Source organism: Trachypithecus francoisi, unplaced genomic scaffold (assembly GCF_009764315.1).
Source record: "Trachypithecus francoisi isolate TF-2019V2 unplaced genomic scaffold, Tfra_2.0 Lachesis_group8, whole genome shotgun sequence".
Taxonomy (NCBI): domain Eukaryota; kingdom Metazoa; phylum Chordata; class Mammalia; order Primates; family Cercopithecidae; genus Trachypithecus; species Trachypithecus francoisi.
Window position 1 is genome coordinate 7,967,035 of NW_022681473.1, and position 27,176 is coordinate 7,994,210.

The 27,176-nt window shown below is 52.3% G+C and overlaps 1 protein-coding gene across 1 annotated transcript in view; it reads right to left on the reverse strand.

The window, feature by feature from the left end:
• Nucleotides 1-6,041: 6,041 nt before the first annotated feature.
• Nucleotides 6,042-27,176, reverse strand: part of PACS1 (phosphofurin acidic cluster sorting protein 1) — a 174,051-nt gene continuing 152,916 nt past the window's right edge. The window contains exons 11-24 of the mRNA XM_033205163.1: nucleotides 23,742-23,822; nucleotides 21,053-21,168; nucleotides 20,776-20,911; nucleotides 19,131-19,235; nucleotides 18,310-18,416; nucleotides 17,462-17,616; nucleotides 17,159-17,269; nucleotides 15,367-15,469; nucleotides 14,837-14,879; nucleotides 11,921-11,963; nucleotides 11,488-11,623; nucleotides 9,142-9,368; nucleotides 7,771-7,890; nucleotides 6,042-7,640 (exon numbers count right to left, since the gene is read on the reverse strand). Of these exons, the coding sequence (XP_033061054.1) occupies nucleotides 7,525-7,640; nucleotides 7,771-7,890; nucleotides 9,142-9,368; nucleotides 11,488-11,623; nucleotides 11,921-11,963; nucleotides 14,837-14,879; nucleotides 15,367-15,469; nucleotides 17,159-17,269; nucleotides 17,462-17,616; nucleotides 18,310-18,416; nucleotides 19,131-19,235; nucleotides 20,776-20,911; nucleotides 21,053-21,168; nucleotides 23,742-23,822 (1,599 nt within the window). The 3' untranslated portion in view covers nucleotides 6,042-7,524. The remainder of the gene's footprint in view (nucleotides 7,641-7,770; nucleotides 7,891-9,141; nucleotides 9,369-11,487; nucleotides 11,624-11,920; nucleotides 11,964-14,836; nucleotides 14,880-15,366; nucleotides 15,470-17,158; nucleotides 17,270-17,461; nucleotides 17,617-18,309; nucleotides 18,417-19,130; nucleotides 19,236-20,775; nucleotides 20,912-21,052; nucleotides 21,169-23,741; nucleotides 23,823-27,176) is intronic.

Below are 27,176 nucleotides of genomic sequence, written 5' to 3' on the forward strand. Positions count from 1 at the left end.
CCCAGAATATCCATCCTTGTCAGATGTCTTCAGGATGCCACTCAGGTGTCATGCCCTTTGGGACATCTTCTTGGACACCTCTTCCTGCAGGGTGGACATCCCTCCTGTATGCACCAGTGCAACCTGTCACGCTGTGTGGCGATGGTCTGTTTTTCTCCCCTACTGGCCTTAGAGTTCCTGTATAGGTTGGGACTCAACCTAGGTTCATGCTGTACCTAGGACACGAACTAGTAGGAAGTTAATAAAAGCCAGATATATAGATGGTTGGGAAGATGGGATCTGAGTAGGGCCCTGAGATATAGCCCGAGTCAGATGATGGGGTTTAGAAACCTGATCTCTTCTCAGCCGATCTGTGTGCACTGGACAAGTGACTTAACCCTCACTCACGCATTGAACCAACCTTTATTGAGGGTCCACCACGTGCCAGGGTGCTGGGTACTGCAGCAATGAGTCCAGCAGCTCGAGTCTCTGTCCTCCTGGAGCTCTCATTCGAATGTGGTACAGAGACATTTGCTGCAGGTAACAGTGAACTCTATGACTGAAGAGATGACAGACAGAGGCTAACAACTAGGCTTTAGGTGGGGTGGTTGGGGAAGGCTCTTGGAGGAGGTATACAAAGTCCACATCCTAAAGGAGAAGGAGCTTACTCTGGGCTTGGGAGAGGGATGTGAGCACTGAAAGGTCAGGTGTGGCTCGAGGGTGGTGAGCATGGGAGGGGGAAAGCAACTAGAAGTGAAGCTAGTGAGTCAGGTGGAGCCAGACCATGGGCCTGGTGGACAACGGTTGGCCTCTATTCAGAGGGCACTGGGAGGACAGGACGATGAAGGACTCTATGCGAGGAAGGTGCCCTGGCTTACAGTTGGAAACAAGTGTTTGGGAGGCAGCATGGACAAGAGTTGCTGATGGATTGGGAGGGGTCGTGCGGGATGAGTCCGGGTTTCTGGCTGGAGTAACAGGATGGATGCTGGTGCCATTCCCCCTAGGGAAGATCAAGGGAAATCAGGAGTCTTGCTTTGGCCATGTGAAGTCTGGGATGACTGTGAGTGTTCAAGTCGCAAAGTAAGTGGTTAGATGGGAGGCTCTAGAGTCGGGAGGGGAGGCTCTGACCTTTGGTTTCCTCCTTTGCAAAAGGAAGCATCAGCAGAATTGATTTCACAGGGAGGGCTGCTCTAAGGACGCGATGAAATAAACCATGTAAGGCACTCAGCAGCAGCCTGGCTCAAAGGAAATGCCCTGTAGGTGATGGTGACAGCTATGAATGCTATCAATCCTTGGACACAGCAGGTAAAAGGAGTGGTGAAAGAGGCAGTTTAAAGATTAGTCTGAAACCTCCTGTACAGGAGAATCCCAGATGATGCATGTAGGGATAATCAACCCCTCACCTGAGTGTGGGCTGCACCAGCGACTTCCTTCCAAAGAGAACAGCATGGGAGCAGGTGTGTGGGACTTCACAGTGAGGAGCCCAGGTCAACCTCATCAGTGATGTCACGTTGACAGCATGTGCCCTTGGCAGGCTGCACTGAGAAGGGCGTTCACCTTTGAGGTCTTCCTCCCCACAACACAACCTATAACCTCCGTCCAGCCACGAGAAGAACATCAGACAATCCCCACTTGAGGGACATTCTACAAAATGCCTGACCAATACCCCTCAAAACTGTCAAGGTCATCAAAAATAGAGATCAAAAAGTCTGAGAAAATGTCACAGCCCAAAGGAGCCTAAGAAGACATAATGGGCCAGATGTGTTGGTTCACGCCTGTAATCCTAGCACTTTGGGAAGCCAAAGTAGGAAGATTAATAATTGAGGTCAGTTGAAGACCCTATCTCTACCAAAAAATGAAACAAAACAAAGAGCCAGGTGTAGTGACACATGCCTGTAGTCCCAGATACCCAGAAGGCTGAGGTGGGAGGATGGCTTCAGCCCAGGAGTTCCAGGCTGCAGTGAACTAAGATGGCACCACTGCACTCCAGCCTGGGCAACAGAGCAAGACCTGGTCTCTAAAATCAACAAAAAAGAAGACACAATGACCAAGCGTAGTGTGGCATTCTGGGTGGGAGTCTGCAATGAAGAAAGGACATTAGGGAAAAACTAAGGACATATGCATAAAATAGGGACATTTATTTATTTATTTATTTGAGATAAGAGTCTCACTCTGTTGCCCAGGTTGGAGTGCAGTGGTACAATCTCGGCTCACTGCAACCTCTGCCTCCCAGGTTCAAGCAATTTTCTTGCTTCAGCCTCTCAAGTAGCTGAGATTACAGGTGCCCGCCACCATGCCCTGCTAATTTTTGTATTTTCAGTAGAGACGGGATTTCACCACATTGGCCAGGCTGGTCTTGAACTCCTGACCTCAGATGATTCACCTGCCCCGGCCTCCCAAAGTGCTGGGATTACAGGCGTGAACCACTGGGCTCAGCCAAAATAGGAACTTCAGTTAATAATTGTGCATCATGATTGGCTCACTAGTTATGACAAATATACATGAATGTAACATGTTAACGTTAAGGTAAACTGGCAGGGCGGTATATAGCCACTCTTTCTACTATTTTTGCAACTTCTCTGCAAATCTAAAGGTATTCTAAAACCATATACTTAAAAATAAAACCAGTCTGGAGTTGGTGTGCAGGTTAGAGGCTCTTCCCCTTTCTGCACCAAAATGCCATCCCTTTGCCTTTAGTCTCTGGTGGACCTGTGGGCAGCTCTGCTCTGGCCCAGCCTTAATTCCTGGTGATTGGGCAGAGCTGCTTCAGGGTCTGAGTCAGCACCTTTCACCTGAGTTGCCTGGTGCTCCAAACTGTTGCTACACAGCTGATTTCCTTGTCTTTGTTGGGGTAGGAGTCTATCTTCTTACTTCTGAGCCTATGAGAAAACCCAGGTGTCTTTTGGGCTAAGGCATCAGTTAAAATGTCTTGAGTAGCACATCTGGATTTGGGACCCAATTCCAGCAGCAAGAGGGAACTTCATTCTGTAAATGAATATTTATTATGCACCTGTGATGGGCCAAGCAGTATTTTGGGTGCCAAGGACATAACAGGGAAAAACGTTTCCTCTTTTCTTGGAGCTTGCATTCTTGTGGGAGAGACAAATGAATAATGAATGCCAAGGAGTGGGAAATATGAATAAGAAAACAAAAAAGAGGGGTCGGAGAAGGGAAGGCCTCCTGAGGTGACATTTCAGCCAAGACCTGAATGAGGGAGCAAGCCACATGGGCCTGGGGGCAGCAGCAAGATGGACAGGACCAAAGGTCCATGCAAAGGCCCTGAGGCCGAGTGGTGTTTGAGGAATGTTGAGAGGCCAGTGAGGAGGGAAAGCGTAAGAGGGATTAAGATCCGGCAGCTCCTGGGAGGTCAGACCATGTGGGTCCCTCACAGGTGAGGCTTCAGCTTACATGCCTAGGGTGGGACACTGCACAGCCTGGATCAGCAATCCAACGCCATCTGCTCAGCTCTGAAAGCTCTCTCTGGCTATTAAGTGGAGAACAGGCTACGGGGAGAAGAGGGTGTGAGCAGGGATAATTAGGAACCTATTGCAATATCCAGACAAGAGATAATCGCAGTAGAGGAAGGGGCGAGGCACTGTCAGGGTAAGCCTGGAGGATTTGCTCATGGATTGGATAGTGGGTACAAGAGAAACAGGAATCGAGGAGGATTCCCCAGTTTTCGGCCTCAGAACTGAAGAACAGAGTTTGCATTTACTAGGAGGTAAGTCTCCCCAGGGGAGCACGTTTCACACCATGGGGCTGAGTGAGCTTCCTTTAGGGCTGAGTGTGGGGAGAGAGGAGGCTAGATTAGAGGCTGAAGCCCCAAGTCCTCCAGGGTTTCGAGGCTAGGAAGCTGAGGACACTGTAGCAAGGGAGGCCAAGAAGGAGAGGCCAGGGAGGTGAGAGGAGAGCGCAGAGCTGTCCACAGGCCAGGTGAAAAGACTCCAGCAGGTGATTATTTGCATCCAATGCTACTGAGAGGTCTGGGCAACCCAGGTCACTGGCAACCTTGAAAAGGAAACTTTTGGCAGGACTGTGAGGAAAAAAACGGAAGGGAGTGGGCAGAAATGGAGATGGGGAACACACACAGCTCTTTGGAAGAGTTTTGCTCTAAGGGGAGCAGAGACAAAGAATGGCAGCTGAAGGGAATCTGGAAGTCTCTGGTCTTTAATATTGAGCTATATCCACTTGGAATGCGTGTAAGTGGGTAGAAAGTCCCAGCAGAGGGGAGAACCCCCGGTGCAGGAGAGAGGACGACTGTAGGAGCAAAGCCCTCAAGGAGTAGAGAGGGATAGGCCCCAAAGATGGGAGCAGGGTGGGGCATTTATTGCCGCAGAAGGGGAGGCTGAGGATATGGTGTCAGATGTAGACGGGCTGAGAGTTCACCCTTCACCCTCTCCTAGGTCTAAGCCAGAACATAAGAGGGCCAGAAGCTGGGGTCCAAGTCTACTTGTCCCACCCTCTCCACTGGAACTCCCTGGCCCCCAGCTCCGTACAGCTCCTGCCCTGTAGCCCTTACCTGGCTGTGCTCTGGGAAGTCCTCATGGGCACTTCACCCTGCTCTGCAGCCACACTCACGCCCTGGGTCCAGGTCACACTAGGCATGATGTGCTTCTCCTGGGCTTTCCTCTCAGCACCCCGCTATCACCTTATTTAGAAGGCAGGCATGATTTTCATTTTCTAGGCTCAGAGAGTTTGCACAGAGCCACACAGCTGGGTCCCTGAGCCTCTCCATGTGAGGAATTCTGGGCACAGGGCTTGGGGAACCCAAGACTGAGGCCAGTAACAGCAGGCTTTGGATGGCCATCAACTCCTCTGGGGCTGTACCTGCAGGGCAAGGATGCCAAGCGCTGCCCCTCCTGCAAGCCTTCACCTCTGGGCACTTTTTTTTTTTGAGACAGTCTCATTCTGTCGTCCAGGCTGGAGTGTGGTGGCATGATCTCGGCTCACTGCAACCTCTGCCTCCTGGGTTCAAGCGATTCTCTTGCCTCAGCCTCCTGAGTAACTGAGATTACAGGCACACACCACCATGCCCGGCAATTCTTTTTTTTTTTTTTTTTTGAGTGGAGTCTCACTCTTGTCGCCAGGCTGGGGTACAGTGGCGCAATCTCAGCTCACTGCAACCTCCACCTCCTGGGTTCAAGTGATTCTCCTGCCTCAGCCTCCCAAGTAGCTGGGATTACAGGCACATGCCATCACACCCAGCTAATTTTTGTATTTTTAGTAGAGACGGGGTTTCACCATGTTGGCCAGGAGGTCTTGATCTCCTGACTTCATGATCCACCCACCTCAGCCTCCCGAAGTGCTGGGATTACAGGTGTGACCCACCGCACCCAGCCGCTTTTCTGTATTTTTTTAGTAGAGACGGGGTTTTGCAACATTGCCCAGGCTGGTCTCAAACTCCTGATTCAGGCAATCCGCCTGCCTTGGCCTCCCAAATACTAGTATTACAGTATTTGGACTCCCAAAGTCCTAGTATTACAGGCATGAGCCACTGCGCCAGGCCACCTCTGGGCCCTTCTTCATGCGGGAGGCTGTCTGTGCAGGCCTGTCTTGGAAGCCAGGGGAAGAACCGGGTGCCCAGGGAACAGCGGCTACTACTGCTTTCCATCTCTAAGTCAAGGGCAGGCAGGAAAGGGATGGACCTCAGATGGAACATAGATGGACCTTAGCCCTATTCCCTCCACCTGCAGAGGCAAAGACCCCACTAGCTCAGACTTCACCAACCTGGAGCAAGGGAGAGAAGCTAAGTTCTAACCTTTGATCAGAAGATGGGGAAGCCACACTCAACACGTCACTGCCTTGGGAAGTGGGATTTGGGGATGGTGGGTCCTGGGGAGAAACAGGCTTTTGGTGTGGAAATGGCATCTTTCCTGTTTCCGACCTCTGCCTGCCTCATGCCAGGTGAGACACCTTCATGCCTGTTTCCATGACTGAGAACATGGGAGTATGCTCCTTTCCACCCACGTTCCTGGCAGATTTTCACCTGAGTTGGGCTGCACTGTGGAGAAGGGGTTGGGCGGCTCCTGTGGCACAGTGAGGGGGCACAGAAGCCCAAGGCAGTCGGTAAGAAATCACCAGTTTATTGAATGAAAAACCCAACATCAACTCAGTCCCTCCCACCCCCATCTCCTCTCTCTGGCCCAGGAGACGCTCAGGACAGCAGGGCTGAGCCCTGGGAAGTGCACGAGGAGAGCTTGGGGGAGGTATGGAGAATGAGAAAAACACTTTCAAAATGGAGTTCTGTGCAAAAACTTCTGGGAAGGATTGAGAGAACAAGAGAAAAGCTCCAAAGGGGCTGTGGGATGCGGAGGGCTGGGCTGAGGGGCGTGGAGGGCTGGGCTGGGGGACGCGGAGGGCTGGGCTGGGGCCCTGTGTCCTCAACCACTCCTGAGAACATGGACGGTCAAGACTGAGGGGCTCAGACCCCCAGTTGGTGAGAGGGAGGTGACAGGGAGGGAAGGAGCCTGCTGGAGGGAAACCTGGCTGGGAGGATGGTTCTGGGCCCAGGCTAGGGCCTAAGGAGGGGGAAGAACACAGCAAGGAAAGGCAGACAAAATGACACAGTGGGAGGAGGGAGATGAATGGGAGATGAAATGGGATGTCTGAGGGGCCACAGATAGCATGTATGGTGGTGGCAGTCTGCCTCCCATCTCTCCAAGTCCAGGCAGAGCTGTGCTGGGTGAGGGGCTGGGAGACAGAGGCAGGAGCATCATCAACAAGGGCTGAAGTCATGAAGACAGTGACTGGTACACAGGGTGTGTCACACGGTACAACCAAGAGACTTGGTGTGCAAAGAATCAAAGAAACACTCAGGACACACACGACATCTGCAGGGAACCTGGGGGTGGTGAGGAAGTCGTGCACGGGTGGTGGGAGAGACTGTGAGGCCCCTCTGTCCTCGAAACACTGTCACCATAGCAACAGGGTCCTGGAGGTGGGGGAGCTGCCGCCTGCCCCTGTGAGCTGTGGAGCAGGGGTCCCGTGGGCTCAGGGTGCCCCCTTACCCTCCCTTGGGAAGCTCTGGGGCAGGCGGAGAACCCCACAAGAGTGGAAAGTGGCCCTGGGTCCGGCTGGAGGAGGCAGAGTGAGTGGATCTGGCAGCTGCATCTTAGAGGACACCCTGGTGGCTGGAGGGGCCAGGGGAGGACTAGACTCTCCTGCTAGGGACCAGGATTCCAGCTTTCCCATTTCCGGGAAGGGAACTGATACCACAAGAAGGAGGTTGGAAGTCTGATGAAGGAAGGCCTGGAGTACTCAGTCCCGGGGACTATGGGTACCAGAAGGCAAAACCATCACGCCCTGGGCCTGGAGCAGGAGGGAGAAGTGGAAAAGCAGGAATGAGGAGGGGCTGCGCAGGGATGGGTTGGAGGGGAGGGGAGAGGAGGCGTCCCTGTGCCAGTGTCCTTTGGGACCTGGGTGAGTGAGAGGCAGACCCTGGTGCCAGGGAAGGGATGCTGGGCCCAGGCCTGCTGGCCTCCCCCTGCCCGCAGGCGGTGAGGCTGGTGGCAGTGCCAAGAGGGAAAGTGGCTGGGAGACAGGGCCTCAGGTGGCCTTGCTGCCACTGAAGAGTCCCACTGGAAAGTGCTTGACATGGGTGGGCCACTGGGCTGCCAGCTGGAAGAACTTGATGTCACTCCACTCGACCCCATCGATGGACACTGGGGGTGACAGGGAGAGGAGTGGTGACTGAACTGCTCAGGCCATCTCCCCAGGGCCCCTAGGGAAGGGCCATTGCCTGCCTCCCTCTCCAGTCCCTTTCTTGCCCTCCGGCCCTGCCCGCCCTCGCACCTCTCAGCATAGTCTGCTGCTGCTTGGCTGAGCAGATGAGGCGGCTGATGCCTTCAATGACCTGGCTCTTAGAATCCACCTCCTTTTCTCGTGGTTTCTTGCTCAGGAAGATGGTGGGAACTGGAAAGCAAGCAAGGCCACCTGTGTCCCAGCCCCTGGGGAAGCCATCACCCCTCTCCTCCCCAGCCCCCACTGTTCCCTTCTTCCTGTGGCGAGGGGAGGTGATCTGCAAAGCAACCCATCCCCCTGGCACTGGGCTGCGGGATCTTTAGGTTCCTGCCCTGGTCCCAGCACTGGGCTGGTGACTTTGGCTAAGGTCCCACTCTTCCCCCTGGGGCTCGATATCTTCGCCTGTTCAGCGAAGACCTTGGTCCAGATGGTCTCTGAAGTCCTTTCCAGCTGGAACGTTCTAGGCAGCCTGTGGGGCAGGGGCCTGCCTCCCTATCAGGCGTGTGCTCTGTGCAGGAGCCAGTGGAGCATGAGTTTGTCCTCATGCTGCCCTGGGGATGCCAGAGAGTGCTCCCCGTCCGTTCCACTCCCACTTCAGAAAGGAAGTAAGGACAGGGAGGGCACTGCTGAGCCCCTTGCAAGTTTCCGTGCTGCAGGCCGTGGGTTTTGGCTGTGGGCCTGGCACAACCCCCTGCCTGATCCCCCTCTTCAGGGGAACTCTGCAGAGGGGAGGCACACACAGAAATAGGCACAGCTGCTTTGGAGCACCCAAAGGTGGCAGGGTCAGGGTCATGCCAGCGCTCCAGGTGCAGAGCCAGTTGTGGGTCCCCAGCTGACACCAATGGTGGCAGGCACTGCGCAGCACTGGCCCAGCCATGGGGGTTCCTGCCTTACTCCCATGCACAGCAGCTGGGCCAGCTCCAACTCTACCTCCAGCTCCTTAAGCTACCCCTTCTATCCAGAATGGACTGTATGCCCCTTAATCCTGAAAACACAACCACCTCCTTTTGCTCATGAAGCCTCTTTGGAGCGGCCTCCAGGGCTGGGTGCAAGTGCTCTGCTCCTGCGTCACAGTGACCCGGAGCTGTGGTAGAGAGAGGCCTCTCCCTGTCTGCAGTCCATCCCAGACAGCAGTGGCCAGAAAGGCCCCCTTCAATACAGAGCGGCCGCTGCCTCAGCCCCTAAAGTGCTTTAGCTCAGCAGACAGTGACCAAGCAACTCTCTGCAGCCTCGGTTTCCCGCATGACAGAAGGAATGGCCTTGTCTCTCAAGGGGAGGTGGGACTGCCCCCTGCACCCCATGCCAGACCATGGGATGCTTCTTCATCCCAAATATCCCAAAAGCAGATTTATTCCCAGACCCTGAAAGAGGAGACGGGAGGCCTGGTGGCCCCTGGTCTTCCCTGTCCTCGGGGGCACTTACCTTTCTTGTTCTTTTCTTTGGTGACCACAGTCATGGCCATGGTGCCAGAAAGCTGGGCTTCCCCACTATGGGGCAGGCGGGACACCTGCACCGAGCGGAAGACACTCTTGAGGGTGTTCTTCGAGCTGGCATCCCTCTTGTCGCCATCCCTCCTCCGCTCCCCGGGGTGGCCCAGCCAGTAGTCCACCTGGAGGCCGATCACATCCCCATATGGGCTATTAGGGCTCCTGAGGAAAGGGAACAAAGAGGAGAGGTGAGCTCTGCCTTCAGCTCCCAACTACATGGGCCCAGTGGGGTAGGGGCTACGCCAGCCCCGGGAGGGCAGGCTGAAGAAGGCTGCGGCTCTGTTCCCTCCAGACACACAGAGCAGCTCATGTGGGAGAGGGGAATCAGGTTGATTTGAGAACAAAGCCGGGGAGAATAAAGGCCCAAGTCACAAAAAGGAAACCGAATAAAAGCTTCACAGGATGACGAGGGCAGCAGAGGAGGAAGCTTTATGAAGGAAGAAAGTGTGTGTGTACGTAAGTGCATGCGCACACATGCATATTCACACAACGCACGCACACATACACAAAACGCACGCGCACACACACATGCACACACGCCCAGCAGAAGCCCCTGTGGGTGGCTCCAGTGCAGCCTCAGGACAGCGGCTGGTGCCACCTGACCTGTAGCTTTCTCCTTTTCATGACACTCTTAGCTCAGCAATAATTTTAGCCCCTGGGAAAAGGGCTGATGTGTCTTGAAAGGAGGTGTCAGACACAATAGGTACACAGGCTAGGAAAGTCATCTCACTTTTCTCTTTCTGCCTCATTTCAGAGGTTCCATTAAAAAACAGGATTAACTTGGAAGGGAAAGGAGGTGGAGGGAAGGGTTGTTGCCAAGGCTGCCCAAATCCATGCTGGACAGAAACCCTTCTGCTGAGCAGCGAGATGAGAGAAAACGCTTCCAGGAGGCCAGGAACCTGAGGTCCCCAGAGCAGAATCTGGCCAAGTGAGTACTTCCTCCTTTCCTCCTACTGTTCCCTCCAGAAGACCCTGGAGGGAAGTGCCCTGAGGAGCAAAGGGTGAGGGAAACCAGGGACTGGGATTTTAGCTCCGGGGCAGGCCTCGTACCACCCAATACCTCACTGGCACTTCAGAGGAAGTCACCGGCCAATGCCATCCTCACTGTTGCTACAAGGAAAGGGAAGAGGGGAGGGTGGAAGGCAGCAAAATGGGGGAAGGGAGGAAGGCTGCTCCCTCCCAGTGCTGACCATGCCTGCTCTCCTCACCTCAGCTTCTTCTTGTCAGGAGCCCACCACTCCACCCTCCCTCTGCCCCCTGCTCCTGGACCCTTGATCTAAACTGTAGATACTTGAGATCCTGAAGACATGGCCTCCCACTACATCACCACTTCCAGTGGTCTCAGAGATTCAGCCTGAATCTGAGCTCCGCTGCTTGCTCCCGCTCCGGCTGTAGCACCTCGGCAGGGCCGCCTCACAGTGCCAGGCACTGACACACATGTTCTTTTTCTCTTCTTTTTTAGAGACATGGATTGCTTCCTTTAGAGAGGCCCTCTGACTGTCACCAAAGGAGACAATCCACATTTCTAAAAAAGAAGAAAAAAGGAGGACCCTAGAAAGGACAGCCCAATCCACGTCACTATGTGGCCCAGGCCTAGCTTTGAACTCCTGGGCTCAAGCGATCCTCCGGCCTTGGCCTCCAGAGTGACTGGAACTACAGGATGAGCCAGCGTGCTCGGTTTCCATGTTCTTATGTAACCTGCTTCACAGTCCTGCAAGGTGGCCATTTCACCTCTCTTCATTAGATGAAATTCAAGTTCAGTAACCTGTCCAAGCTAAGGCAGTGGACAGACAGAAGACAGAACCACTCAAATCCACGTGTGTTTTATTTCCCAAGTGTCATGCTCTTTCTACCACTTGGGAGGTCCCATAACAAGACACTTGCACGCACAGCACTTTACAGGCCTCTCTGCCAACACTGTCTCATTCAGCCCGATACTGTGAAACAGGGCAGAAAGTGTCCTCCCATGACCAGGCCGGCTAGTGACATGTCTCTGAATTCTAACTTTAGTGTTTTGGGTTTTTTTTTTTTTTTCTGGAGAGACAGGGTCTTGTTGTCACACAGGCTACTGTGCAGTGGCATAGTCATGGCTCACTGCAGCCTCAAACTCCTGGGCTCAAGCAATCATCTTGCCTCAGCCTCTGAGTAGCCGGGACCGAAGGTGTGCACCACCACGTCTGGCTTCCTGTGGCTCCCTTCTAAGCCCATATGCCTGTCACTGGAATCAGCCGGGTAGACCTGATGGAGGGCATGGCAGGACAGGTACGGGCAGGAGCCTTACCCCACGATGGCCAGGGCGCTGCTCATGGATGGGGAGGAGGGAGGGGTGGCTGTGGCATCTCGGCTCAGGCCCGAACTGGAGGGTGGTGACGTGGAGGGCACAGTAAGACTGACCACAGGAGAATCGTCCCCATCGCCTGTCAGGGGACAAACGACAAACACAGTTGGCCAGAGGAAGCTATCCCTGACTCGGTGGTGGCAAGGAGCCGGGGTTTCCTCCCATCCCATGGCCTGCTTTCCTCCTTTGGCCCCAGGCTCTTCCCCACCTCCCCCAGCCACCACCGCAGCGGGGGAGTGAGGGCACCCACAGGCTTCCTGCTCAAGCTCTGACTTCCCTCAGGACATCCAGAGCTTAACTTCTGGCCTCCTGGACTAGAGGGAAGACAGGGAAGGCACCAGCCTCACTCCACAGAACAAGGAAGCCCTAGGCTCACCTGCTGTGGAGGGCGAGTCTTCAACCAGACCCACCTTCACCACCTGCAAGGAGAGAAGACGCACTCATTAGATCCTCCTATTACAGCAGGCATGTTCTGATCCAACCAGTAACAGATGGTTGGCACAAGAGCCATCACTACACATTATTTTATTGTCGGCTTTAAAATCTTTGCAAATCTGGGCCGGGTGTGGTGGCGTGGCGCCTGTAATCCCAGCACTTTGGGAGGCTGAGGCAGGAGAATCTCTTGAACCCGGGAAGTGGTGAGCTGAGATCGCGCCATTGCACTCCCCCAGCCTGGGTGACAGAGCGAGACTCCATCTCAAAATAAATAAATACGTTAAATAAATAAATAAGTAAATAAAAAAACTTTGCACATTTGGAGCAGCCCAGCTGTAGAAACAACACAACACAACAACAACACCACACAACACAACACAACACAAAACCTAGTTTTAACAACGAGGTGGGGCAAGTGAGACTTTGCAGCTCTCCTCTGGGGATAAAGAGCTGAAGGCAGGAACCACTGTGATATTCTGATCTCGTTTCTCTAGGGTCCTGTGGGCAGAGGGCCTAGGAAGATGGCTCTGTCTCTGCCAGGTGGGAGTGTCTATAGGCCAAGTGGATGTGCTAAGCTGTAGACATCAGCCCTCTCCTCTCTGGTCTTACTGGAATCTGGAGGAGTACTGAATGGGGGTAGGGGGATTCCTTAGGAATTTTCAGTTCTCCATAAGAATTCTGGAAAGGACAGCCTGGGCCCTCCAGTGGCTAGAAAAGAACACAGTCACAGACTAGGTGAGCATCCAGGTTGTGGTCTGAAGTGATAGGTGAAGTCCTGGGCCCTATCACCTAGGCCCAGTCCCAAGCAAAGAGGCAGCTGGGCTGGGAGTCCAGAGGGCTGGACCCTAGTGGGGCGAAGTCTACCGCACAGGTCTGCAGGTGGTGGCCTGGAGGCTGCTGTGACAGCAAGGCTGTGTTCGCTGAAGTCTGTCCCGATTCTCTACGCGCCCTTCTTTTGATTTCCGGAGAGGAACAAATTGCCACTCTGGGGCTTCCTGGATACAACACCCCTTCTCTCCTTGTTCGCCTGGCATTTGATGAGGTTGCTAGCTCTTTTGGTTTTTAATTTGTTTTAAATTTGTTATCTCTCTCTCGGTTGCGAGGCCTGAGTGAGCAGCAACTCACAGCTCCACGAAGATGTGTCAAACCACCAGCCGCAGCTATGGGCCATGGTCCTGGGGCCTGTAATGTGGCTATGGGAGCAGCCCAGGGGCTAACCGGGGAGTGGCTAGACTGCAGGATAGGAGGCTCTGCAAGGCACGAGAAGGGGCTGCTGGATTTCCCCAGCTCAGGTATCTCTTGAGATCACTCAAGACATCCACATCTTGGATGTGCAGAGAGCAGGAAGAACATGGAGCTAGGCCCCATCATCCACATGAGCCCCTCCCTGTCTAGAAGCTACAAGGGAGCCTCAAGGAAATTACAAAAAAAGATACAAGCTGGCTGGGCATGGTGGCTCACGCCTGTAATCCCAGCACTTTGGGAGGCCGAGATAGGTGGATCTCTTGAGTCCAAGAGTTTGAGACCAGGCTGGGCACCATGGCGAAATGCCATCTCAGCAAAAAAATACAAAAATTAGCCAGGTGTGCCATGTGCGGTGGCTCATGCCTGTAATCCCAGCATTTTGGGAGGCCGAGGTGGCTGGAGCACGAGGTCAAGAGATCGAGACCATCCTGGCCAACATGGTGAAACCCTGTCTCTACTAAAAACACAAAAATTAGCTGGGCGTGGTGGCATGCACCTGTAATCCCAGCTACTTGGGAGGCTGAGGCAGGAGAATCACTTGAACCTGGGAAGCAGAGGTTGCAGTGAGTCGAGATCATGCCACTGCATTCCAGCCTGGCAACAGAGTGAGACTCTTGTCTAAAAAAAAAAAAAAAAATTAGCCGGGCATGGTGGCATGTACCTGTGGTCCCAGCTACTCTGGAGGCTGAGGCAGGAGGATCACTTGAACCCGGGAGGCAGAGGTTGCAGTGAGCTGAGATCGTGCCACTGCACTCCAGCATGGGCAACAGAGTCAGACTCCATCTCAAAAAAATTAAAAATAAAGAAAAAGCTGGTTTGGAAGGGAAATGCAAAGCTCTTATAAGTGGAAATCGGAGTTTTCGGTCCTGCTCTGGTGCCATGCTCCGGCGCCTGGCAGGGCTGCACAGCTTCCCTGGGCCCCTCCTTAGGTCAGGCTGAGCCTGTGGCCCAGCTGCTGATGAACAGACGGCCAGCAGTGCACCTGCCATCAGAGACATCCACGGGGTTCTTCCTTGACTTTCAAAGTTTACTAGTGTAGAGATTTCTCCCCAGCTAAATAGAAAAGGAAAGAAGAAAGCCTTCCTCTCAGTGGCCTATCCAACCATGAAGACAAAAGTATCTGTTTTCAGACTTTTCTGAATGCCACCTTCCACTACTGCCGAGGCAGCTCCCTTTCCCCTGAGCCACGTCTGGACATCATTCCCTGGGCAAAGGCAGCAAGGTCAGGGCCTGGTGTAATAAACAGGAGACACCAGTGATGGACCCAGGAACAGTGTGTGATTTGGAAAAGGTGGACACTAAAAGGGACAGCCTAATCCACGTCCTGGCCCAGGGTTTCTCCACCTCCGCACTACTGACACTTGGGGCCAAGCCATTCTCTGCTGCGGGATCTCCTGTGCACTGGAGGGTGACCAGTGGCACCCCTGGCCTCCACCCACTGGCTGCCCCCAGTATAACAACCAAACACGTCTCCAGACACTGCCAGGTAGCCCTTGGGGGCTAAATCTCCAGTGTCTGGAGAACCACTGTTCTAGATGAAGCTTTCGTTTTCCTGCGTAAGGGGGAACAGGAAGAATGGGTGGGGTGCCGAGCAGAGGGAGTCAGTACTCACGCCAATGAAGGGAATAAACTTCTGATAGGAGTCTTCATCGGGGCTGTTGGGAGACACAGGAGAGCATCACAGTTAGTAGGGGAGACAGGGAGGAGTGCTGGGGAATGGGCCTTTCCTGTCTCACTGTGGCTGCAGCAGATGCTGTGCTGCCTCCGCCTGTCACATCCCGGGGCGGCATGGGGAAGGTCTGAGACTTGGTGGGCATGTGGAGCTCACAAAATTAGGGCAAATGACCTGATCATGCAAACTATGCTCCCTGCTTCCCACGTCTGAGTTCCAGCTATGAGGATGGGCTGCTTTATACTGAGGGGCAGGCAAGGAAACTGATGAACTCAGGCTCCTATGGGTGGGAGGCTCTGGGCAAGGAAGGAGTGCTGGGGAGGTGGCGGTAAAAACCACTCACATCCTTTTGGGTTCCTATGAAGGAATGTAGCATGTGGAGAAGGAAAATGTGAAAAAGCAAGGAAGACTCAAGATTCCTCTAACTCACCCAACCTATTTTTAAGAAACCCCTCAAAGTCAAAACTTACAACTTATGCCGGCAGGTCAGCATGGCTTCGGCCACGGGAAGTTGGTGTGTCGTGGCCGCCCCGTTGACGTACTGCATCACCCGCCCTGCCACGTCCAGTTGCTCTGCAGAAAAGCCAAGAGATCACTAACTGCCCCACTGACTTCAGCTGGAAAACCTGCAGACCCTCTCGGAGAGGGCTCCCTTCCTGAGACCCATCAGACTCTCAAGTTGAGTGAAGGATAGGGCTTTACGGTCCTTCTGGTTTGAAGGAATCATGAGCCCAAGGATGGTCCTCTCCCTTCCAATCTTTGCAGTTCCTCGAAGCCCTGCTCTTTCTTGGGCCACTCACACCCTTCTTCTCATGCCTACTTGCTCCTGCCTGTCCTGCGCATACCCATCTGGTGGCCTGAAGGAGCCTCACCCCACAGACCTTTGCCATCACCTCCTTCTCAGCTGCGCCAGGCCCTCACTACCTCTCGGCCTGGAAGAGCTCAACCTCATTCTGATACCTGCCACCTTTATTTTTTAATTTTAATTTTATTTTATTTTTGAGACAGAGTTTCACTCTGCTGCCCAGGCTGGAGTACAGTGGCGTGACGAGTGCAGTGGTGTGACGAGTGCGGTGGGCATGATGAGCCCGGTGGCGTGATGAGCGCGGTGGCGTGATGAGCGCGGTGGCGTGATGAGCCCGGTGGCATGATGAGCGCGGTGGCGTGATGAGCACGGTGGCGTGATGAGCACGGTGGTGTGATGAGTGGTGGCGTGATGAGTACAGTGGCGTGATGAGTGGTGGTGTGATAAGTGCGGTGGCGTGATGAGCCCAGTGGCGTGATGAGCGCGGTGGCGTGATGAGCACGGTGGTGTGATGAGTGGTGGCGTGATGAGTACAGTGGCGTGATGAGTGGTGGTGTGATAAGTGCGGTGGCGTGATGAGCCCAGTGGCGTGATGAGCCCAGTGGCGTGATGAGCGCAGTGGTGTGATGAGCCCAGTGGTGTGATGAGCGCAGTGGTGTGATGAGTGAAGTGGCATGATGAGTGGAGTGGCGTGATAAGTGCGGTGGTGTGATGAGTGGTGGCGTGATGAGTGCGGTGGTGTGATAAGTGGTGGCGTGATAAGTGCGGTGGCGTGATGAGTGGTGGCGTGATGAGCCCAGTGGCATGATGAGTGCAGTGGTGTGATGAGTACAGTGGTGTGAGTACAACCTTCTGGTCTCAAGCAATTCTCTCACCTCAGCCTCCTGAGTAGCTGGGACTACAGGCGCACACCACCATGCCCAGCTAATTTTTGTATTTTTGTAGAGATGGGGTCTTGCTATGTTGCCCAGGCTGGTCTCAAATTCCTAGGCTCAAGTGATCCACCCACCTTGGCCTCCTCAACTGCTGGGATTCCAGGTGTGAGCCACTGCGCCCTTGACCCCTGCCACCTTTATTTGATATTCAAGAAAGCACCTGGTTGGTGTGGCGTTATTCATTTACCAAGTGACTGTTTCATCACTCTACTGCCATTCTCTGCTCCTCATATTTCATTTCTACAACTAGAGATGCCCTGCCCACTATGCCAGCATGGCCGTCGTTCCTTCCAGATGAACAGGAGCAGAGCAAATAGCAGAGGCTGAAAACAGGCAGAGTGGAGGGGCTGTGCACAGTGAGCCTCCACTTAATAAACACTTATGGAAAAATGAATGGGCAGAGTGACCGGGAAGGTGAGAGCTGCAGGGAGGAAAGCAGCATGACCTCAGCCTCCTTCTGCAGCCAGGCTGGCACCTGTGGACCCCGGGGGTGGAAGTAAGCTCCTTACACAGGGCCATTACCTGACACTGGTGGCTCCGAGCGACTGAACAGATCTCTCCAACCAGAATCCAGGAAGGAACTACTGTATTTACTGTCGACTGACCCCAAGTATTTGGCCACAGGGTGAGAACCTGGTAGATGGAAAACCAGAGGTGTTGAATTGGTCAGGAGATGAGACAGTGTGGGAGCAGCTGTCCCTGGCCATGGCCTTGATCTTCTTGACTGTCCTTTCCTAGGCCCCAACCCCACCATCCTGTTCCAGACAAGGTATCTGTCTACAGAACCCTCATGCCCGATGCCCTCCTGGTGCTGCCCGTCTTTACCGAGGGGAATGATGAGGAAGCGCATGTAGCCAAGCCAGTCGGAGGTCTTGTTGGCCAGGGACTTGACAAAGAACCTGAGGATGGAGCTCAGGTAGCTCTGGCCTCCCACTGCAGCCACCTTCACTGGCCTCGGCATGGAAGAGTTGCAGTTGCAGCTGGGGAGGAAGTGGAGTGGAGTGTCATAGCAGTGCTCAGGCGGTGCCAGGATCCTGCCCAGCAGGTGGCCCAGAGCTGACTTTCTGTGATCTCAACAACCCACAGGGGAAAAGCAAACCAATCCACAAAATAAAACAGACAGGATCATACAGGGAATAAGCCACAGTGCTTTCACAACCAAGAGAAAAATCCGGGTCAGAGGGCATTGCCCATGAAGCAGACAGAACAGCTGAAGCTAACGCAGGGTGCGTGCCCCCAAGCCTGGAATTCACAGTTCTCTTTTACAAGGGCAGGGGACTCAGCCTTTTAAGAAGGCCCTAAGGATGGGGGAAGCACTGACTCTTGAATGTCTAGCAGCATGTTGCAGTTGGAAGGAATAAAAGATCTTTTTAAAACCTGTGTGTCCTCTCCATCATGGGTTAAAGAGGATAAAGCAAGTCAAGGCATGGCAGGAGTCCAGGCAGGGAGGCAGGGAGCACAGGAATTGATATTTCCATCCCTGATCCTCTGCGGTCTGCAGGGGCCTCGAGCCTCACAGCCTGATGCTGCCATCCGCCCCCCAAACATGCGCCCCTCTGCAGATTCTTAGTCTGATGAGGCCAGGAGGGTCTATAATTGCTTAGAAGTCAGGGTGGGAAGATGAAGTCAGAGGGAATCCCTAAGGGCAGGAGAGTGGAGGCCAGAGCCCTTACTAGCGCTGGATCCGGGTGAGCAGGGCGGACAGCACAGCCTGGACCTCCACGGTGGAGCAGGTGCACACCACAGGCTTCCGCTGGTCCTGGAGCAGCTCAGCCACATACTGGGATGGGGAGGGAGGAGAGCAGGGACACAGGTGAGAACACACCACTCCTTCACAAGGGCGAAGAGGCAAGCGAGGCCCAGACCGAGCTGCAGGGCCCCTGTCCTCTGCAGTTCAGACTGAAACTGGGCAAAGGCAGCCAGGTCTCCAGACTGCCAGTAAGGAGAGGGTGGGGCCGACCCACGAGACACGCAGGGTGTGAGAGATGGCAAGGCTTAGGGGGTTTCATATGCTAGGACACTCCAGGTGTCCCTGGCACCAGTGTCTAAGTCAGGTAGACAGCGCTGAGGGAGCAGGCAGGGATGCTCTGCCCTGCTGACCTGCCTTCACGGGGTCAGCCCTGGAGGTCACAGCCAGGTGCTTCTCGAGGGGCCTCCATTCTGCTATGCTGCCTGACGCTCCTGGCAGGAATTACTGTTTATTCCTGGAGGAATAATTCCCCCTGGAGGAATTACTGTTGCTTTTTGTTTGTTTCTTAACATATAAGGAAGCTGAGGTACAGCAAAGTTAGTGACTTAAGATCCTGCAAGTTGGACAATGACAGAAATTGGACTAGAACTCAGAGTTCTGGGCTCAGTTCAGAGCAGGCGGGGGCTGATGAAGGGGTGAGTTTCTCATCTCCCCACGCAATAGCATGGAAGCCACACTGACAATGCACCCCGGCATTGCCTGCCCTCCAGGACCCCCACATGGTCTCGCAGTTTCAGCACTTACCTGGCCCTGCCAGTCAGTGGTATTCACCAGGATGACATTTTCTGGAAGGGCTGCATCTGACACCAGGATCTGATTCAGCTGGTCATATACCACCTTTCTTGGAATCTGCAGGAACAAAAGTGTCTCTTGTTAGGGAGTCCCCAGGGAGCCTGAGGACAGGGCTGCTGGACTGGTGTATGGGGAGTCCCTGGAGCAGGGGTGTTCAGAGAGAACAGATACGAGGCCTTTGGGAGGGAGATTCAGTCTCCCACTGGCCAGACCACGATGTAAAGGAGGAGAAAGCAACAGCAAAGCGAGTCCTTAGAGGACACACGGAGAGAAGGAACAAAGCCACAGTGGTTGTCTTGCCAGGGCAGGTGGAGAGGGAGGTGCAGCAAGCCTCGTGGATGGGAAACGGTGCGGGTGGCAGGAGGGGCAGCAGCATAAGAACCAGGAGAGAAGAGGCAGAGGGCGGCCAGCAGGTGCTCAGAGAAACGGAAACGAGGGCAGTGGGGAGAGAAATAATGAGAGTGGCAGTGAGAGCTGTGTGGGGACCTGCTGTCTAAGGGAACAAAAGGTATTTCAGGAACAGTGATTAACAAGAAGGACAATACCTCACCCCAGGCACTGGGCTATTCTAGTCTCAAGTTCATTTTCAGCCATGTAATAGCATGGAGCTCAGGAGGCCACACTGACAATGCACTTGATAAGTTATCAGGGGAATGAACAGGCTGGCTATTTAACCCTAGCAGAACTGAACTGTGTGAGGTGTGCTGAGAAAATCCCTGTCCCAGATCTCTGACACCACAGGCCTTCAAAAGGAGAACACAATTCCCAAGGCCCAGTTGCTTCTGACTTCTTCTCCAGCCCACTCTCAGGTCCTTCCATTGAAATAGTTTCATATGGCCGGGCAAGGTGGCTCAAACCTGTAATCCCAGCACTTTGGGAGGCCGAGATGGGCGGATCACGAGGTCAGGAGATCGAGACCAGCCTGGCTAACACGGTGAAACCCCGTCTCTACTAAAAAATACAAAAAACTAGCTGGGCGTGGTGGCAGGCGCCTGTAGTCCCAGCTACTTGGGAGGCTGAGGCAGGAGAATGGTGTGAACCCGGGAGGTGGAGCTTGCAGTGAGCTGAGATCCGGCCACTGCACTGCATCCTGGGCAACAGAGTGAGACTCTGTCTCAAAAAAAAAAAAAAAAAGAAATAGTTTAATATTCTTGGCTTCTGGGCTTGAGAGCACGATGACCGACCACAGCTCCCGACTCAGGTCGGAAGCTCGGGTCAGGGTGTCCCATGAGATCCAGAGGCTGCTGTCCTCTGCAACAGCGGATTCATGGCACAATCTCCAGACTGACGTCTGATGGAGGCAGAGACACCAGTGGTGTGGAATCGACACTCGCAGCCAGGCAGGCCAGGACCACATAGTATTTTTGGCTCCCGTGCCTGCGCCCTAGGGGTCGGCGTGGAAGCCAATTCCACACTGGCAGTAAGTAAGGAATATGGAAGACCTCTCTAATTTAGTCTTTCTTCAAGAGTTTTTGTTCAGAGCATTTCCAAGTATTCCTCTTCTCTCCAACTAACTGTCCAAGGAAGCCAATAAAATAGAGCCTGAAGTTCAGGGAATCTCAGAGGGTCCTGGTGTTTTGGGGGGACGCAGAAGTACCTGCGTGCTGTGGCCCAGATCTGGGGAGCGCTCGCTGTCCGAACTGTTGGTCCTCTCACTCAGGGGCTTGGAGAGCTGCCTCTCCTTCAGGGGCGTGCTCCTCTTCTGCCGGGGTGTGTGTACCCCTTCCACTTTGCTGCCAGGGAGGTGGAGAAAGGGTGGTGAAATAGCCCCTCCAACCCCAAAGCCGCTGCCAGCCCTACTTTACCTCAGCCCCGAAGCCCACACTAAGCACAGCTGCAGCCGGTACCCTCTGCTTCCTTTCTATCTGCAGTACCTGGGGGAGGCAGAGCCCTGGAGATCTGTTTTGCTGGACTTCATGGGAGTTTTGACTTTCTCTGGCACAACCAGACTCGTGCTGGCATCTCCAAACATGTCCTGGTCGGTGATTTCCTACCATGGAGGAGAGGAAACAGTGAAGACGACCTCCCACTCAGTGACCACCCAGGAGCCTCCTTGGACTGGCCAGGCCCCATCACCATCCTGAAGAGAGTTACTCATTCTCTTTTCCTGAAAGCAAGCGGTCCTAAATCTCTTGCCTCAGGCGAAGGAAAATCGCCACTGTTCACCAGTAACTGAGTACAGCCCGTGGGGGAACCGTATGCTGCAATCCAGTAAATATCCAGTTACAAACGACCTGCCGGCAAACAAAGACTGGACTGATGACTTGCTGTCTCCAGGAGTGAGAAGGGGACCCCTAGATGCATCTCCTTGGCGCCCTGACCGGACCTTATCTGGTCTAGAAGACCAGAGAGGGCCACAGCCCCATTCCTCACTTTGGCCAAAGCCAGCTGCATCTCCCTTGAGATTCTCCCTTCCTTCCTCCTCCCCACGCCACCACTGTCTGTCCCTGCTTTGGCCACACTCTCACATCCACCCTCTCTATCCCACCTTCTGAGCCCAGGCCTTTGCCTTTCCTCAGATCACTTTTTTTTTTTTTTTGAGACAGAGTTTTGCTCTTGTTGCCCAGGCTGGAGCACAATGGTGCAACCTTGGCACCACCACAACCTCCGTCTCCCAAGTTCGAGCAATTCTCTCCTGCCTCAGCCTCCCGAGTAGCTGGGATTACAAGCATGTACCACCATGCCTGGCTAATTTTGTATTTTTTCTTTAGTAGAGATGGGGTTTCTCCATGTTGGTCAGGCTGATCTTGAACTCCCGACATCCTTTTTAATTTTTTTAGACAGGGTCTTGCTCTCTTGCACAGCCTGGAGTGCAGTGACATGGTCTCAGCTCACTGCAGCCTTGAACTCCTGGGCTCAAGTGATTATCTTACCTCAGCCTTCCAAGTACAGGTGCATGCCAGCATGCATGGCTGATTTTTTGTATCTTTTCTTTTTTTTTTGTACAGATGGGGGTTTTTCCATGTTACCTGGGCTGGTCTTGAATCCCCAGGCTCAAACAATATGCCTGCCTCAGCCTCCCAAAATTACTGGGATTACAGGTGTGAGCCACCACACCTGGCCAAGTCTGATTCCTTAGTGGGGCCTCTGAGGTCTGCCATGAACCAGCCTGGGCCACCTTTCTAAATTAATCACCCGTGCCTCCTCCCTGGGCCCACGACCTCCCTAACGCTCCAGCCCTCAGGAAGGACTCTGCTCTCCATGCAGGCTGCGTACCTGCCTACTTCCCTGCCTCTGCCTTGTCTTTATGTTTTCAAAATGCTTACTGAGGGCTAAGAAGCACAAATCTAGAATAGTCAACTTGAATTTTTATGCAAATATGCCCCCAGGTGACCATTAACCAGATCAAGACAGAACGTTCCAGCACTCCTGAGGGCTCCCTATGCCCCTCCCCGTCCCCTGGGTAACAGGTATGCTGACGTCACTCTCATGGATTAGTTTTGCCCGTTTGTGAGTTTCACAGAACTGGAATCCTATGGCGTGCATTTTTTGGTATTCAGCTGCTTTTACTCACTCAACATTAAATTGCTGAGATTTGGCCAATCCCTGAAGAGTTTTAATCAGGAAGTGACACAACTGGAATTTAATTTTGAAAAGGCCACACTGTACTTGCCACGTGCAGTACGGACCACATTGGGGCCACAGTGGAAGCTGGATTATTCAGATTACTGGTGAACTAGAAAATATAAGTTAGGGTAGTGAGTTTCAAATTAACCTTGAATCAAGCCTAAATATATAAGATCTTTAGTCTTATTTACTATAGAAAACATAAGGCTAAAATAATTCTATCACAGATTCTAGTCAACTCCCAGCAGGTCCCACCGTGAGGCTCATCCCTAGATAGCATTCCGTAAAGTTCTCTGCTCCTTCCCCACAAGGGTCCTGCCTCTGGTCCCATGGGATGAACTTTGATGTAACCTGCAAAGCCCAGCTCAGACATCGCTTCCCCAATTTGCATCCCCTGTACCTCCTGGGACTCTGCGGAGACTCAGGGAGGTACAGGGGATACAAACTGTGGCTCGCTCATCTTTGCATCTTCAGTGCCCAGCACAAGCAGGTGCACAGGAAACGTGTGTGCAATTCAACATGTAAAAAAACTGGGCATCCCAACCAACTCAATTCCACTTCACTGGGGCTTAGGCCTGCACTCCTGGGCAGCTCCAGCACCTCTTAGAACATGGACCAGTACCAGTCAGAGACTGAATGTTGTGGGTTGCCTGGCTGCAGAAAGAGCAACACCCAAGGAGGAAGGGACGATTTTCCAGGGAGAACGTTGGTGACAGATGGTGAGAAGTTTCCCCAACTAGCATTTGGTCAGCTCTTATTAAAGGGCAGAATCAGGACATTTCTGGTACATTAAGTTTGAGAGCAACTCGGTATCTACACCAGGTAGGTTACATTCCACAGGTAAGTATTTCAGGAGAAAGAGAGCGCAGGACATTCATAAGCCCGTAGATTTAGGTGAAATTTCTAGGGTGGTCCTGAGGGTCCTTCTGCCTTTATTTCTAAAGAGACAAACACTATATTTGAAATAGCTGAAACAGGAGACTGACCCATACATACCAGAGTGTCTGTTTCAGTCAAGCTGTCATCTTGGTTTTTAATCCAAGTAGATTTAACTTTTTCTAGAGCAGCCAATTCCATCTGCAAAAATTATAAGAATTAGTTATCACTGATCCAAATAACTACCACTTTAATTTGTTTTACTAGGTCCCTATGAAGCTTAAAATACTTTCATTTAATCTCAAACTTCATAAAATCTTCAGGGCTTTTATGTTACGTGGGGGGGGGGGTACACTTCTGTGAAAACCAGGTTTTGCAGGGATCAGTTATCTTTGTCATCAAGTCAATAACACAGGGAGATTCAGAACCCAGAAATTCTGACTCCCACGAGATGTCACTAAGGGAAGAGAAGCTCAAAATTTAGATGGCTTTGCTACTGCATCCATCAAGTCTTTGACCCTGGATCCAGTGAATACCCTTGCCCAGGAAGGACACCAGGAAGAACTCCTTTGCTTGCCAGAGAAAGAAGCATGCTAGGTTCAGGTCTTTGATTTTGAGACTACAAGATATCCACGGTAGCCAAATGCTTTTTGCCTAGTGGGAACATCCAGAAAACCCTCTAACAGGATATACTAAGCAGAAAGACACCCAATATTAAGCCATTTAGGTGTAAATTAATTCTCCATTTGTCCCCAACTCTTATTAGCATTTCTCATAAATATTAAAAATTTCCTTTGCAAATACAGATACATAACCAGATTTTCATACTTGTTAATACTGCTTCTTGCTGTGCAGACAGCAATTCAAAGTCACCAGCAGTGACTTTGGGTTTGTAGGTCTTAGATGCAGGGAAGGTACTGGCTTTAGTGAATCTTTTTGTTTCTTGTAGGGAACCACAGGTGACAGAAAATATAAATGATATCTCACTTCCTCCCACTGACTCAAAGTCCTTTCTCTGAGTCAATCATGTAATACTGAGAAGCATCAGGCTAGTAAGTTCAGGGTCACCTAGTAAACTATGGAACAAGGATCACCACAGCAGGCTCCCTATGCCACACTTTAAACCAGGGTTCCTCCACCTTGGCACAATTGACATTTGGGGCTGGGTCATTCTTTTTTTTTTTTTTTTTTTTGTGAGACGGAGTCTCGCTCTGTTGCCCAGGCTGGAGTGCAGTGGCACAATCTCGGCTCACTGCAATCTCCGCCTCCCGGGTTCACGCCATTCTCCTGCCTCAGCCTCCAAAGTAGCCGGGATTATAGGCACCTGCCAACATGCCCGGCTAATTTTTTGTATTTTTAGTAGAGACAGGGTTTCACCTTGTTAGCCAGGATGGTCTCGATCTCCTGACCTTGTGATCCACCCGCCTCAGCCTCCCAAAGTGCTGGGATTACAGGCGTGAGCCACCGCACCCAGCCGGGGCTGGGTCATTCTTTATTGTGGGGGTCTGTCCTGCGTACTATGGGATGTCTGGCAGCATCCCTGGCCTCTACTCACCAGGTGCTGGTAGTGGCAACTCTCCACCCCCTAATTGGTGACAAACAAAAATGTCTCCAATCATTGCCATATGTCTGGGAGGCAAAATCATCCCCAGTTGAGAATCCCTGCTCCAGGCCATTTGCTGGACTAACTCAGCATGCCTGAGCTAGACCCTGGGACCCCAGATCTTCAGACGGTTTGGCTTGTGTAATGGCTCACAGCCACAGAACAGGTTGCTTCCAGATTGCAGAGCTAGCTCATTTACACCTTGTCTATATGATCAGCCAATGTTTTTTTCTTTCTTTTTTTTTTTTTTTTGAGACTGAGTCTCATTCTGTTGCTCAGACTGGGTGTAGTGGTGTGATCTTGGCTCACTGCAACCTCTGCCTCCCAGGTTCAAGTGATTTTCCTGCCTCAGCTTCCCGATTAGCTGGGATTACAAGTGTCCACCACCATGCCTGGCTAATTTTTGTATTTTTAGTAGAGATAGGCTTTTACCATGCTGATTGACCAGGCTGGTCTTGAATTCCTGACCTCAAGTGATCCTCCTGCCTCAGCCTTCCAAAGTGCTAGGATTACAGGCGTGAGCCACCACACCCAGCCTTGGCCATGGAAAAGCTCTGGTTAGACCTGAGACTAAAGATCATTTCACTCCATTTTGGATCTCAATATGACAAATTAATTAAATGTGTTTTAAAGAGAATGAACTGGGTGGTAACACAGGTCTGCCGGGAGGTTTTAAAGTAGCATGCCTTGTTGTTAAGCCCTATGACAGCTACAGCATTGCTTCCATGTCAAGGCTGCAACATTTAGTAAGATCTTTATTCCCCCCAGCTTTATTAAGCTATGACTGACAAATAAAAATTGTATATATTTACAGTATAGAACATGTTTTGATGTATGGATACATTGTGAAATGATTAAATCAAGGTAATTAGCATATCCATCTCCTGATAATATCTTTAACTTAGATTGGGCTTAGAGGACACCTGCTGGCTATTTACTGGCTCTTCCAGATGTCCCAAATAATCCTCCTGGGGACAAATTCCCAACTTCTCCACATTTCTGTTCCTGCTTCTATAAACACTAAAGCACTTCCCCCCCTCCCCCAAGGATGCTGGAACACCAGCAGGACTCCAGCTGTGTCTGACCAAGTGTTTGGCATTGGACGTGGATGAGGCAACACTGGAGGTTCCCCAGCAGTCTGCACTATTGTGCCCATGGACAATGTCAGCTGCTGAAGGGTAAGAGTGTAGGCCTGTGTCAGAGAGAAGGGGGCAAGAGCGGTAATACGTAGGCTATCATTTCATGAAGGACTAGCTCTAATGGCATTATTTATAGTGCTGTGGAAATAGCGACTTAGGCAGCAGGCAGTCCTGGCTGGAAGTCTGCCTCTGTGGCTGCCCTAACTGAAGCACTGTCAGAGCTCATTGTTATCAGCTTGGAGAACCAAATTATGTTGCCACTGTGTGCTCAAGTCTTGGGAAAATTCAACAACTGGAATAATTTTTATCAGCAGAAATTCTTTCTGGTTCTAGCGATAAACTGAATCCTCTAAAATGTGGGGAACAAAAAGCAAGATTAAGAAAAATAAATAAATAACAGTGCTAGGAAACCAGGGAAGAGAGGACACAAGTTGAGGCAGTGTGTGCACGCCTGCCTACAGGTGCACAATCTCGTGGTTTTTCCTAATCCATTCAGAAGTTCTCCATTTAAGAGCACAGCCTTGTTCTGCTGTTCCCAAAGCGCCTTTCATACCAAAGGATTCCAAAGTTCCACACCCACTTCCAGACATATGGGGCCCTTCAAAATAGAAATATCAGCACAGAACCAGCAAAGTGAGTCTGAAACCTGGCCAAGGGAACCAGAATTTGAAGGACTCACTAAAAAGACATCTAGATTCTATCAATTTTAGGAGTCCAAAACTGAAATGGCACTAAGGAATTATAATAATAAGAGCAATAGTAGTCGGTGAGCAATGAGCAGTGTTCTGTATGCAGTAAGTCAGTCAGGCACAC